General features: G+C 48.9%; 1 protein-coding gene across 1 annotated transcript in view; it reads left to right on the plus strand.

Annotated features, from left to right (window-relative positions):
- Positions 1-14055, plus strand: part of FGD5 (FYVE, RhoGEF and PH domain containing 5) — a 109577-nt gene that overhangs the window by 78045 nt on the left and 17477 nt on the right. Inside the window, exons 6-12 of the mRNA XM_054595205.1 lie at positions 3084-3244; positions 3511-3667; positions 4208-4295; positions 5954-6004; positions 6602-6660; positions 11149-11220; positions 12209-12277. Of these exons, the coding sequence (XP_054451180.1) occupies positions 3084-3244; positions 3511-3667; positions 4208-4295; positions 5954-6004; positions 6602-6660; positions 11149-11220; positions 12209-12277 (657 nt within the window). The remainder of the gene's footprint in view (positions 1-3083; positions 3245-3510; positions 3668-4207; positions 4296-5953; positions 6005-6601; positions 6661-11148; positions 11221-12208; positions 12278-14055) is intronic.

Genomic DNA, 14055 nt, shown 5'->3' on the forward strand with positions numbered 1-14055 from the left:
TTGAGGGCAGAACTGTATCTCCTACGCCCACTCTCTCCTCAAGGCTTGGTACGGGGCCGGTATTCAGTATATTTGTTGAATAAGGGGATGAGGGCCAGATACCTTCGTCTGCCTTCCTGCCTGGGAGGTGGATGCCAGGCCCCTGGGGTGCGATGTTGGGCCAGAACCACTGGGAGAGCAGAAACCTTTCAGGGAGTGATGGATGGGGCGGCTGGCACTCTGCGCTTTCAGCTGATGCATGAGTTTTAAGAACGGATGTTTGTGGTGATTCTGATTATGCTCCAGTTTTTTAAATGAGTCACGTTGATGATGGCCATCCTGTCCATTGGGACTGAGTCAATTTAGTGAGAATTAATTACAGACAAGAAACCAGCTTGCAGAGCAGTTAACATTGAAGCTCCCTGGAGTGTGATGCAAATGCAGCCATCAGTCTTGTCTTTGCTTGTCCCCCACTCCTGCTCCCAGCCCACCCACTTCTGTGGTGCTCTGTGCCTGGGCTTCCGGCCTTGACTTACTTCCCCATGACTCACTCTCCTTTTCTGTTAAATACGGGTCCTGCAACCCATCAATTAGCAAGCATTGTAACATTGCTTCTCTGTCAAATACGCTGCTGGACCTGAGAAGCATAGCAGGAGTTAAAACAGATATGGCCCTCCTCTGACGGTGTCATGTCTCAGATATAGTCCTAACTGCCTTAGGGACAGCACTTTACAATTTTAAACATCAGGATAAGCTCCCACCAGCCTCATGCTGTACAGTTGTCCCCATTTTACAGGTGAGGAAACTGAGACTCAGATAGGTTACGTTTTGTCCACAGTCATTCAGCTACACTTGTGCTAAAGCTGGGCTTGAACCTGGCCAATGAGAATATCTCGAAAGTCCTCTATTAACCAGCTGCCCAAGCAAGGAGGGTTGTTCTCATCAGGGTGTTTTCTTTCTTTCTCTGTGATACCAAAGCTGAAAAGATTCTGCTGGGCTGGACGCTGGGTCCTAAACATGGAGACTCACAGGGAAAGAGTGGGAGGGTCCTCCTGCCCCCAAGTCAGCAGAGAAAGCTCCCCTCCAGGTTCAGAATGACCCCGTATCCCACCCAGAGCCAGCTGTGGGGAGAACTGTAACTAAATACCACCTCCCCCTAGCCACCCGCCCCACCCGCCTGCCCTCTTACTTGTAATTCACACTGTCTCCACACTCTGAAACATGCTTTCAGGAAGAGCTATGGGAGCTCAGATACAATGAGATTCATTTCTAATTATAGTTCACGCATGTGTCCTCCACTTGAGGACACACATGCCTTCATCCCAGAGAATCTATTCATTAGTTCAAAACCCAGCCTCAAGAGTTTCTGACCTTAGTGATGGGGCTAAAGCTTTCCCAAGACCTTCAAGTTAGACCAGTCTGGGTCTGGTGAGGGCCAGCCTCAGCAGGAACCAGCCCATCCTTCCTCCTTGGGACTGCAAGCCAGGGTGGGCCGCGCTACGCTTGTGCTCCCTGCAGTTCCCAGCAGAGCAGGTTACAGCAGCAGGGGGTCAGCGCAGGACAGGATGAAATATTCAGGAAGTGAGACCTTTGTAACTTCCACAGCTGCTATCCTGTCTGACAACACAGGCATCCTCTTTATAGATGTTGGAGGAGCATGAATCTCCTGCCTGTCATGTTCCCTGTCTCACCTTCTCTGTCAATCACTCCATCCCATCCTACCTCTCTCTCCCTCAGTCTCCTCCTTCTCTTTCTCTTTCCCTTTTCTCATCTCTTCTCGTCTCTTCCCTTCCCTTCCTCCACTTCCCTTCTCCTTCTTTCCTCCTTCCCTCCCTCCCTTCCTTCCTTCTTTCCTTCCTTCCTTCCTTCTCTCCCACCTTCCTTCCTTCCCACCTTTCACTCTCTCTACTCCCATCCTACCTCCCTGCCCTTCTTCCTAGTCTTGTCCTGTCACCACTCGCTCTCCTGCGCTCCTTTTATGCCTGGGAGAAGACCAGAAAGACTTCCCAGGGGAAGAGCTGCCTGTCTTCTCAGGCACTTTCCCCTTTTAGATCTCCATATAAAGAGACCTTTCTAGCAATGAAAACTATTTAGCAATGGAATTAACTGTCTTTGCTCAGTAATGAGTTCCCCATCAGGGTGCAATCAAAAAAGGCAGAGTGATCATCCTTCCCAAATGTTGTAAAGGTGATTCGACCTTCCTGATTTATCCTGGACCTCATGACCCCTAATGCTGAGGTTTTCCCAATATGCATCACTCTACAATTCAAGGTTGTTTCAGAATATCCCTTGTATTTAAAACCGCAGGCCTAGACCTCGTGCAAAAGCAGTTGTATCTAAAGATAAAATATTTTTGTTGTGAGAAAGAAGTCTTGCATTTGTTTATCATTTTAATGTTTATTAAATTTAGTTTAATATTTATAATAATTCATCTTGATACAGAAATTTTAGAAAACAGAAACAAGAAGAAAAAAAATCATTCCTCATTCCATACCCAAGACATAGCCGCTGTTTCCATTTCACCCCATTTCCCTTTAGCTTTTTTTCTTTGTTCATTTCTTACACAACTGTATTAAGGTGGGAAGACAACTTTGTATCCTTTCTTGATTTCTCAGCACGAGGTCATGAATATTTTATAGTCACTATCTGCGTTGTTTTTAGTGACTGCTTGATATGCCATGGAGTGGATGCCTGTGACTTCTTAAGACTTTGTTTTGAAATAACCCAGTGCACAAACCTCTTCAAAAATGGCTCATTGTCAAGAAGAGTTTTATATTTCTTCAGAGAAGGATGCCCAAATTCTCACCCACCTTGTAAAAGAAGAGCATGCACCCACGTTCCCACAAGGGAGGGGCCAGGATGAGCCTGCTTTCGGCTCTGCTGTGCCAAGAGTTGTGTTCAGTGCTCTGTGGGCATCAGTGACCTGTGAGCGCAGGTGTTGTGTTATCAGCCCTGTTGATAGGTGAGAACGCCGGGCCTGCGACATTTGCTTAAGGTCCCAGATATCCGTCTGTAGGCAGGGACCCAACGCTGCAAGGGAAATGCCAGGGACAACTTGTGCTCAGTCCTGTCAGCCCATGGGTAACAGGCCTTTGGGGTTTCAGGATTTCCACGGAGCCGTTGTGAAGGCCTTGGATGAAATGGACCAAGAGGGCAAGGACACGGTGGCCAGGGAGGAGCTGAGGCGTGGCCTGAGCGAACTCCCAGCCATCCTCGGCCTTCATCAGGGGGTCCTGGAGGAGCTGGCAGAGAGGCTGCTGCACTGGTGAGCAGTCCCCGGACACCTGCCCCTGCTCCTGTTGCCTTAGGGGATTTGGGGGGGTGTCTAAAACCCTACTCCATGAAATAGTGTCTCCACTTGACAGATAAAGAAGCCAAGACACAGCGGTGTGTGGTCATTTGTCCGAAGTAAAACAACTGTGGGAGAAGCAGGCTGGGTTCCCCATCTAGGGATGTGGCTCCAGCTCTGTCTCACATTTGGGCTGGTCGCAAGGCTGAGTTCTCCCTCTTCTGTCCCCCTCCTGGCTACAGGGAGGGCCAGCAGAAGGTGGCCGATGTCTTCCTGGCTCGGGAGCAGGAGTTTGACCACCACGCTGCTCACATCCTGCAGTTTGACAGGTACCTAAGTCTGCTTGCTGAGAACTGCCTCCATTCTCCCCGGCTGGCAGCTGCTGTCCATGAATTTGAGGTGGGTCCCTTGGTCCTCTGAGAAACTGCTCTAAGGATACAGGGGCGGGGGTGGTGTGGGTATGGCTAAAAGCCAATCAGTGGGGCTTCTTGGTCACCCTCTGGCTGGGGTCGGGGGCACAAGTTGGGGGTGACCCTTGCAGAAGGAAGAACCCAGAAGATGACAACTCAGTGAGCCCCAACTATGGGGGAGGATTTCAGTAGCTCTTCTGTCCCAGCAGAAAGAGCCCCAGCCATTTGAGTGACCAACAAAAGGCCACCAACTGGGGATACAGTTTTGGGGCACGAAAATGGGGAGGGGCTTTCTTTCTATTACGAGCACTAGAGGCATATTACTGAGTGTGGCACAGATTGCGAGCCTGAAAGATGAACTACTCATCTGGGAGGCCTTCCTGGAAGAGGGGAAACTGGTTTAGAGATAGGGGAAGCTCAGCTTGGCCAGGAAGAGGGTTGGATAGGACAGTTCGGGTAGGATGCATGAGCCCAGCGCCCTAAGGCCAGAGTCCCTGACAGCTTTGCCCTCCTCATCTCTTGGAAACAGCAGAGTCAGCAAGGAGGCAGCCAGAACGTGAAGCACAGGCTGCTGCGGGTGGTTCAGCGCCTCTTCCAGTACCAAGTGCTCCTCACAGGTGGGCCCCATGGGAGGTCAAGGTACACTGCGGCTGTGGGGAGGGAAGGCCCCTGAGGAGGGCTGGGGCTGAAGATGGCGCGGTGTGTGACCGCTACCTCCCCTCCCACTCTGGCAGGAAGGGGTGGGGAAGGGTTAATCACTTTCTGCCTCCTGCCTCTCCAGACGGACCAGACCCTGCCACCACCTTCCCTCCAGCTGAGCTTTGGACCCCTTACCGCTACCTTGGAAGCCCCACTTCAGTGGCCACCGCTTGTGTCTTCCTCTAGCCTCTCCCTTTCTAAACACAAACTCACACTTTCGCCCGCTCTGCATCTCCTTTCCTGTCTCTGGGTGGCTGTCTTCCCTGAAGTGGTTCTTATCGCCAAAGCCCTCCTTGTGGCTGAATCAGCGGGCATTTTCCCCCGGGACCTTCTGGCCCTCCCTCCCTGCGGCTTTGCTGCTGAACCACGTCCCGCTTCTTGAGCCCTTTCATCCTCGGACCTTGTGACATACTCTCTCCTGCCTCTCTGACTGCTCCATCCTCTCTGTTGACAACTTCTCTTCCTCCACTGTCCCATAAATGTTTGTTTTTCGATGCCGTGTCCTTGGTCCTCTTTACTTCCCTCTCTCCAGATCCCCCCTAGGAAACGTCATCCCCTCCCCGCCTCCCCCTGCCAGACACACACACCTCTGTCGAGAGCTCCAGACCCATTTACCCAACTGCCTCTGAAATGGACAGAGACCCCTGGCCTGGGGATCCAATGTTGCAGTGAGGGCGACAGACACACACGCAGAAATATCCGTGTAATTCCGGGTAGTGACCGAGGCTGTAAGAAAAATACAGAGGGCCAGGAGACGGAACTCATCTAATTCCACCATTATCTATCGAGCGTCCACTGTGTTCTGCACCCCATTCTAAATGCCAGAGATATCGCAGTGAACTAAACAGCCAGACTTTATGACACTGCGGAGCTTATACTCTAACAAACAATATCTATGTCAGTGATAAAGGCGCTGAAGAAAAATAAAGCAGGTGAACAGTGCTCTGATTAGATACAGCACTCAGGGGAGAACACTTCGAGGAGGTAACATCGTAGAGCTCAGCAAGGTGAGGACATGAGCCCTGTGAAGATCGGAAAGAAGGGAGTACCGGGGAGAGGGGATGCTGAGTGCAAAGGCACTGGGGTAAGAACAGGCTTGGCATGTTCCAGAAATAGCAAAGATGGCGACATTGCCAGAATGCACGAGTGACGTGGAGAGGTAGCTGGAGCGAGGCCAGCCTGTGTAGGGTTCTGTGGTTACACAAGTGTTAAAGATGGGACACATCACACTCTACTGTGTGACGGTCCCACCTGTCTCCCCCAGACGTGAGCTTCTTCAAGGCAGGGTCTCACCTTGTTTGTGTCTGAATCCTGAAGGCAGAGCACAGAGTCAGGCACACAGAAGTCACTTGTGAGAGAATGGCTAACGGTGGTGGCAGTGGTGCTGGCAGCAGTCCCGGAGGCCTGGTCATGAGCTAGTGTGGTGTTGTCGTGGGGCTAACGGGGGTGAGAGGGTGGACACCCCGTTCTTCTAAAACTTTTGTTCCTTCTCTGGAGAGAGAGGCGCTCCTGCTGTGCTCAGGAGGGGCTGGCCTCACCGGGGCACACTGACTCCTGGCTCTTGTTCTGCCTGCAGACTATTTAAATAACCTTTCCCCGGACTCAGCTGAGTATGACAACACCCAGGGTAAGTCCAGCATGAACCCGGAGGAGGGGACACAGTCCTGTTTTGCCCCAACTCTTTACCCTACACCAGTTCTAAGTCCAGGACATAGTCCCCTCCCCACCAGTGGGGGGTGCAGTGACGTGAAACCTCCGAGGCTTCTGGGTGACCCCCCTCACTTCCACAGGGGACTCCCAAGGATAGGCTGTCGTCCAGTCAGAGGAGAAGGGGTTTAATGGAATTTGCTGATAGGAGGTAGTGCCAGGTCTAAAACACCCACCCCAGTGTCCCTGTTTCCTCCAAATTCTACACGGCTGTTCGTATGGCCTGCAAGGACTGTCCCTATCTTAATATATTCAGTTTACAGCCAGGGGAGCTGAGACACGAAGTGGTCAATTCACTGTCAAGTTTACTTAGACGGTAGAGGCAAAGTGAGGGCTGGGCCTATAACCTGACCCAGACATAAGAAAAATCGATGCCACCCACTTACAAGACCCTGAAAAAGCAGTGGTCTCGGGCAGCGGAGTGGGGAGGGGAGACGGCAGAGAAGAGGCGAGGCTAGCGGCAACTAGGCTGGCCCTCCGCGGAAGGCCCAGCGATCTGCTCCGCTTCCCTCCTCAGGTGCGCTGACCCTCATCTCCAAAGTCACAGACCATGCCAACGACAGCATGGAGCAAGGGGTAAGTCCAGCCTCTCGGCCCCTCCTCTGGGGTACAGGTCAGGGCCCCCTCCACCATGCCCAGTTCTGCCTTGGAGTACAGTTTATGTACTATAAAGTGCACGTGTTTAAAGCGTACAGTTACGTGAGATTGATGTTTGTGTGTAGCTGTGAAACCATCTGCATAATCACATTGTCGAACACGTCCATGACTCCCAAGAAGTTTCCTGCTACCCCTTGGTAATCCCTTATTCCCCACCCCCAGGCAGCCACTGGTCGGCTTCTGTCAGTATAGATAAGTTTGCATTTTCTAGAAATTTATAAAATGAAATTGTTCAATATGTGCTCTTTTTTTGTCTGTCTTCTTTTGCTCCTTTATCAGATACTGATTTACAAATAATTTCTCCCAGCTTCTGGCATGTCCTTTCATTCTCTTAATAGTGTCTCTGGAAGACCAGAAGTTCTTAATTTTAATAAAAAACCCACTTTATTAATTTTTTCTCTTATGGATCATGATTTTAATGTTATATCTAAGAAATCTGCCTCAGCTAAGGTTACAAAGTTTTTCTCCTATATTGTTTTCCTAGAAGTTTTCTAGTTTTATATTTTACATTTACGTCTCTTAGTCCATTTTGAGTTGACATTAATATTTATGTGCGGTATGAGGTGTGGTTAAAATTCATGCTTTCGCATATGTTCCAGCACTATCTTTTGACAAGACTGCCCCTGAACTCGAGCCTGCCGTAACCACCCAGCCAGACGTCCTTGTGCACATCACCCCTGCAGCCTTACACGGCCCTGCAGGAATACACATCCGCAAGCCAACAGGCAGCCCCTGCTCCTCGTGGGGTACATGTAAAGTTACACAGAGACTATTTTTCTCTGCTTCCTACACATGGGGCTTTTTTTATTACCCCAGACATGAGGTGTGTCATTCTACGTAAGCACAGGGGCTTAGAGTCGGCCCCGGGTTTGTCAGCAATGAGAGCTTCTTGAAGGACTGAGCAGAGAGTTGAGCAGAGGGTACATGTAGGTGGCTTCTAGCTGCAGGTACTCAGACCAAGCCTCAGGAGATTCCCTAGAAGAAAAATCAGACATCAGGCCACAAGGTCAGGCTTTTGAGACTTGAAACCAAATTACCCATTGATTGTCTTCTCCCCAGCATAGAAGTAAAATATCTCCCTCCAGAACAGAGTGAGGAGACATGTGCGAGTGTGGGCTCTACCATTTTCGCCTTCATTTTTTAAATAAACTATTTTTTACAAATCTCTTACTGAGGTAAAATATGCATAACAAAAAATGTACTGTCCTAACTATTTTTAAGTGGACAGCTCGGTGGCATCAAATACGTCCACATCGTTGTGCAGCCATCGCCGCCATCGCCACCATCCGCCTTCAGAACGTTTCCACCATCTCTACCTGAGGCTCTGAACCCATTAAACTCTAGCTCCCCATCCTCCTGCCCCACTGCCTGGAAACACCATTCTACTTTCTGAATAGACTTTATTTTTTAGAACAATTTTAAATTTACAGAAAAAATTGAGAGGACAGAGAGTTTCTGGACCCCACAAAGTTTCCTCTATTATTAACATACTAATATTATACACTTGTTACATTAAAGAACCAATATTGATACCATTTATTAACTCAGAATCATAGTTCATTCGGATTTCCTTAGTCTTCTCTTGATGATGATGGTTTGACCGACTGTCCTTATTTTTGGTGACCTTGACAAATTTGAGAAATATTAGTCATGAATATTTTAGGACATTCCTCTTCTGGAGTTTGTATGACATTTTTCTCATGATTAGACTAGGTTTGTGATTTGGGGGGAAGAAGATCACAGAAATAAAGTACCACTTTCATGAATTCATGTCCAGGGTAATACTAGCAACATGATTTACAACTGTAGATGTCGACATGGATCACCTGGCTAAGGCGGTGTTTTTCAGGTTTCTCCGCAGTACAGAGATGCCACGCCACTGTCTTATGGCCTGCATAGTTTCTGATAAGGAATCCTTTGTAATGGTGACATTTATCTTATTTAATGTGTTTCTTTATTCTGGCTTCAAGATCTTCTCTTTACATTAGACTTTTAGAAGTTTGATTATGATGTCTAAGAATGTGTGATTTTAGGGGCTTGGATGTTAATTATCCTGTTGTAATTCTCAGGCTTCATGGATCTATGATTTGTTGTCGTTCATTCAATTTATTTTTAAAAATTAATTTGTTTTCCACTTATAGTTGACATACAATATTATGTTTCAGGTGGTCATTCATTAATTTTGGAAAATTCTCTTGGAAGCTGTGTTCTTTTTCCCCCTGTACTTTTCTTCTCTTTGTGATCCCATCTAATTAATCTCTACTTACCTAATTTCAAGTTCATTGACTCTTTTCCCTCATCTGTGTTCTGTTTACTGCTAAGCCCATCAAAGGAATTCTTCATTTGTGATGTCATGTTTTTTATTTTTAGCATTTCCATTTGACTCCTGTAGAGTTTCCACCTCCGCTAAAATTCTCCATCTGTTCACGCATGCTGTCCACCTTTTCCACTAGCTTCTTGAACAGGTTAATCACAATTACTCCAAAGCCCCTGTCTAGTGATTTCAACATCTGTGTCACCTCTCATTTTGGTTCTGTTGAATGCTTTGTATCTTAAAAATTAGTCAGTGTTCTTTCTTGCTTCTTTCCCTCATAGTATTTGATTAAATGCCCAACATCATGTGTAGAAGAATTATAGAGACTGAAGGAAACAGTATCTACCCCCAGAAGTGGGGGTGCCTCCTTTTTTTGTCAGGCTGTTCATGTAGGGGAGTGAGAGCTGGGTCAATCCAGGCAGTAGCTGAATTCACTTTGGGTTTTGTTGTGTCACCTTCAGCATCCCACAGATTTTATTATGCTCCTCTAAAAGGGGACTCTTATTACCCGGTACTATTTGTGGGGCCTGAAGTGCCAGGGAGTTTTTCTTATATTCCTGCTCCATCCTCAGCTTTTAGCAGTTCCTGTACTACAGAAAGGATCTCTCCCCGTACTCTTGCCCCTTCTTGAGTTAGACTGCTGTTTCCTATTACTCAGTGCTGAGCTCATAAATCTTGGCTCTGCAGGACAAGCCTTAGTCTTACGCGGGGCCTGAGAGCTGGACTCTCTCAGCATCCCTGCCCCTCCCCTGTTTGGCAGCCAAACTCTGCCTTATACCTTGGCAGGTCTTAGAGGTTTCTGCTTTGTATTGGTGCACCATCCTGGACCCACAGGGTTATGCCCCTCTCTCCTTGGGACAGATAGCATTTGTTTCACCTCCAAGGTCAGGGGAGGGGAAGTGATGTTCTTTCTGGCCCTGTGCCCTGCCCCCAGTCTTCCTTGTAAGCAGCTGGTGGAAACTTCTGCAAAGAGCTTGCAAGTGGCTGCAGATGTTTCTTGTGTCTGTGGCTCCCTATTATTCTAAACAGTCCCACCAGCCCATACCTGAATCCATTAACATTTTAGCTGCTTTCTTCGTACCTTCCATGCCAACCAGCTCTTCCTTCTGTGTGTTGCTAAAAACATGACAGTTCATGTCTCTGTGGAGGGGCTTGTCAGTCTTTGGGATTCCATTCAGTTGCTTGCCTTGTGACATGAGCTCTCCAATAAGCTTAAGAAGAGTTATGATTTTATAGATTTTCTGGTTTTTTTCTCACTGTTAGGGAGGGGGCACTGCTCTCTTGCAGCCTTCTACATCATAAGTGGAAATCGAACAACTATTAAACATTTTGAATGTGTAGAATTTTATCCCCAAAACTTTGGACAGAATAAAGGTTTTTTCCAAAGCAATTTCTCTACGTCCCTCCTACATGAGCTTTCACCTCATTAGCTGATTTTAGAACTTGACCCTCTGTGAGGTTCAAGGGCCACATGCCCCATGGGTTAGGTGCTTGTTATTTCTAGCATTATGGGGTGCTTCACCGAAGGGAAAAAGGTGTGTCACTTTACATACTGTGGATAACCCAGTGGGGGCTGTTAAGGCGTTCTCAGGCACACTTACTTTTATTTAAGGAGCACAGGCCCATTTTCTCTGCAAGTAGTAAGTTTTCTTGGTTACTGTCCCTCAGAGTCCCCACCCTGGGCTGCAAGCCGAGGGAAACAGTCTGGCCTTGGGCATTTGTCATGGCTGGGTTACTGATGTCTGGGTGCTCCAGGCCTTATGGGGGACACAGGCTTAGAGTAGGAGCAGTGGACCGGAGACAAACAAGGGTATCAGAGGACACAGCAAGGCCAAGAGATCACCACCGTGGCGCGCAGAAAGATGGCGGCGTCAGGCCCCAGGCCCAGAGAGACCAGCCTGACTGCAGGCGGTCCGCGCACGGCACCCTGCAGACCTCAATCCTGCCTCTGACCAGAGGCCAGATTTTGGGCAAGGTCCCTCTGGGCTCCGTTTTCCTCCTCTGGAGCAGCAGCAACACCACCCCTTACAGAGGAGATAAGACCCCTTGAAGGGGAGCTGACCATCTCCCCCTCACCCTGCGTCTGCCCACAGGAAAACCTGCAGAAGCTTGTCCACATTGAGCACAGTGTCCGGGGCCAAGGGGATCTCCTCCAGCCAGGAAGGGTGAGTGCCACCGCCACCATGGGCAGGGGCAGAGGGCGTACTGGCAGCCGGCAGGCGAGGCTCTGATAAGCCCCATTGTTCATTTGGGCTGGCCCCAGACAGGCCTGGCTGCAGGTGCTGTTTACCCGGGGAGGAGGGAGGGCAGGGCTGGGCTCCAGGGCCCATGGACTGCCTCCCCTGGGGTTTTCCACTCTCAAGGCCTTTAAAGGAACAGCGCCACTTGGGTTCAGTGTTCCCTGTGGTACTCTTCACCTCCGAGAAGAAGCGACACCAAGTGTTTTTAGTTCAGTCCAGCGTTGTTGGGAAATCAGGAAAACCATCTCTCAAGAGCCCCAACAAAGCATCTGAAAAATAACCTTTTTCAAGAGACAAATTTATCCACATTTAAGCTTTCAAATGGAAAACATGAAACTGAGCTCAAAAATACTAAAAAAATGTGTTTGTTACCTGTTACGGTCCCTGAAGGACAACAGACCAAGAAATGAGAGATTGTGTTGAGATTTTACTCAAAATGAGCAGGGTTCTCACTGGCCTGAGATTCTATAAAATCACACTTAATGTTTTGGCCTGGGGCATCAGTTCAGTAAATATCTTTGAAGCATCTCTTTGTACCCTCCAGAATTAAGGCGGATGTGGCAACTATTCACAAGTCTGCACCTATTTTAACAGACCTGCAGAGGCCTGGTTCTGACTGGAGTCTTGTGGCAGCAAACCAGGGCGGGAGTTATTGTTCGGACCACCCTGTGGGTAGAGCGGTGTCGGGCTTGGCATAATTCAAGGCGGAATGGTCCTGAAAGGCCACGATGTCTGTCTCCAGGCTGCTGGCGCACACACAGTACAAGTCCCTTAAGCTGGGAATCCCCCCATGAGCTGCCCTCTGGTCCTCCAGAAAACATCATAATTTTAAGTTTCCCACTCAAGGGTCCCCCCGCCACCTTTCTCTAGGGGGCATTAGCCTGACCCCCAAGCTCTGTTTCTCTCCGCACAGGAGTTTCTGAAGGAAGGGACACTGATGAAAGTAACAGGGAAAAACAGACGCCCCCGGCACCTGTTCCTGGTAAGTGCCTGACCCCCAAACCAAGGCCTGGGACTGTCAAATTCTGTGAACTTTTCTAGGACCAGGATTCAAGGACAACTGGAAGGCAGAGTATAAGACTGGAACAGAGCCGAATCTGTAGGATGTGGCTCATTCTGTGTGGCTGAGCTTTCCAGAAAGCAGAGAGCTCAGCCCTTGGAAACCACGGCCCATCCCTCACTTATTAATTCAATGATCTTAAGTGAATGGTGCCAAAATTTAATTACCCAGGTCCTCATTTTAAACATCCTAAAACCAGGAATAACTCTCCAACTTCCTTATATAACTCATGAGAAAACAGATCCAGAAAGGAGAGTTGACTTGGCCAGATCTCCAAGCAAGTTGGTAGCAGAAGCCCAGAGGGAACCAGGGCTGTGCCCACCACGCACCCAGCACTTTCTCCACTGTGCACAAGAAAGAATATAATGTACCTTTTTTTTTTTTTTTTTTTTTTTTATGATTTACAGCCACAGTCTGGAACACCAGGGTATGTCCAGGCCTCTGGTGTAGTGACATAAACCTCAGGGGCTGTTAAGCTATAAGCAGTTCTTTGTCCCTCCTACGAGCCATCTCTTATGGCTCCCCCCGCCCCCCTCTCATGAGAACTCTTTACTCTGGCTGGTTTGAGCTGCAGTGCAAGGGAGAGAATTGGCTACAGGCAAGTGATTAAAACCCAAGTGGGAATTTTGAAAGGGATGTGAGAGCCACACAGTGGATAGTTCAGAGTGGGTAATTCAGGAGATAGTTTGAGGTCTTAAAAGGATCTTGAAATCCACAAAGATGCTTGAGTCCCTTTCTCTGAGTAGTTTTTTGAACTCTGCTTGTAACACCTCTGGTGACGGGGAGCTCACTGCCTATTGTGACAGTCATGGATTCTGCAGCTCCTTATTCACCTCCAGGATCTCTCCGCAGGGTTTATAGTGTGGCTCCTGCCCTATTGTGGATCTTGGAGTCCAGCAGGGGAAGCCACCCCTTGTTACATGTTAGAATCTAAATATTTTAAAACTCTTTCCACTGAGAAGGGATCTATACCTTGAATTTTGGACATCTGTGTGGTAATGAGCAACACTGAGCTGGTTAGATGTTGATCTGACACTTAGCCCCCCTGGAACCCTTAGATCAGACATGTCTGAGCCTCGATTTCCCTCAGGGAAAGTGGAAATGCGGGCCATTTTGAGAATTAAATGACACCTGTAGAAGCAGCTTATTTGGTAACAATTTCCACCTTTCCCTATGGCAATTATCCCATGGGACACAGGCCCCCACCCCACCTGGAGCTACAGAGCCCTCAGTTCCCTCTGCCCCAGCTGGCTCGTGACTGGGTCCCCCAAGGCTTTTCTTCTCCGGAATGAAAATGGGAGGCATCCAGAATGGTGACGAGGAGCACCGGCATTGGAGTCCGACAGACTGGATTCAATGCCCAGCTCTGACTTACTGGCTCTGCAGCCTATGGCAGGTCCTATTACGTCTCTGAGCTTCAGTGTCCTTCTCTTGACAAGGGAAATAGTCCCTCCTGCTAAAGAGGGAAGGGCATGAAGCAGTGGCTGGGGCAGAAGGAGCTCCCCGTCTTGGTCCCCATCTGGCCAGCTCCTCTGGCCACGTCCCTCCTACGTGGGCTTCGAATGCCAGGCACAGATGCGGCACCAGGGCCTTCCCCAGTCTGTGCCCTTCCTTGTCCTTTCCCTCCTCCATCTCTCACTCCCCCCACAGCTTCTCTCTCCCTCTTCCCTCTCCCATGCTCCCTCCAGCATGTAGTTGAC

Source organism: Pteronotus mesoamericanus, unplaced genomic scaffold (genome assembly GCF_021234165.1).
Source record: "Pteronotus mesoamericanus isolate MK-2021 breed Mesoamerican mustached bat unplaced genomic scaffold, CSHL_Meso_final scaffold_54, whole genome shotgun sequence".
Taxonomy (NCBI): Eukaryota; Metazoa; Chordata; class Mammalia; order Chiroptera; family Mormoopidae; genus Pteronotus; species Pteronotus mesoamericanus.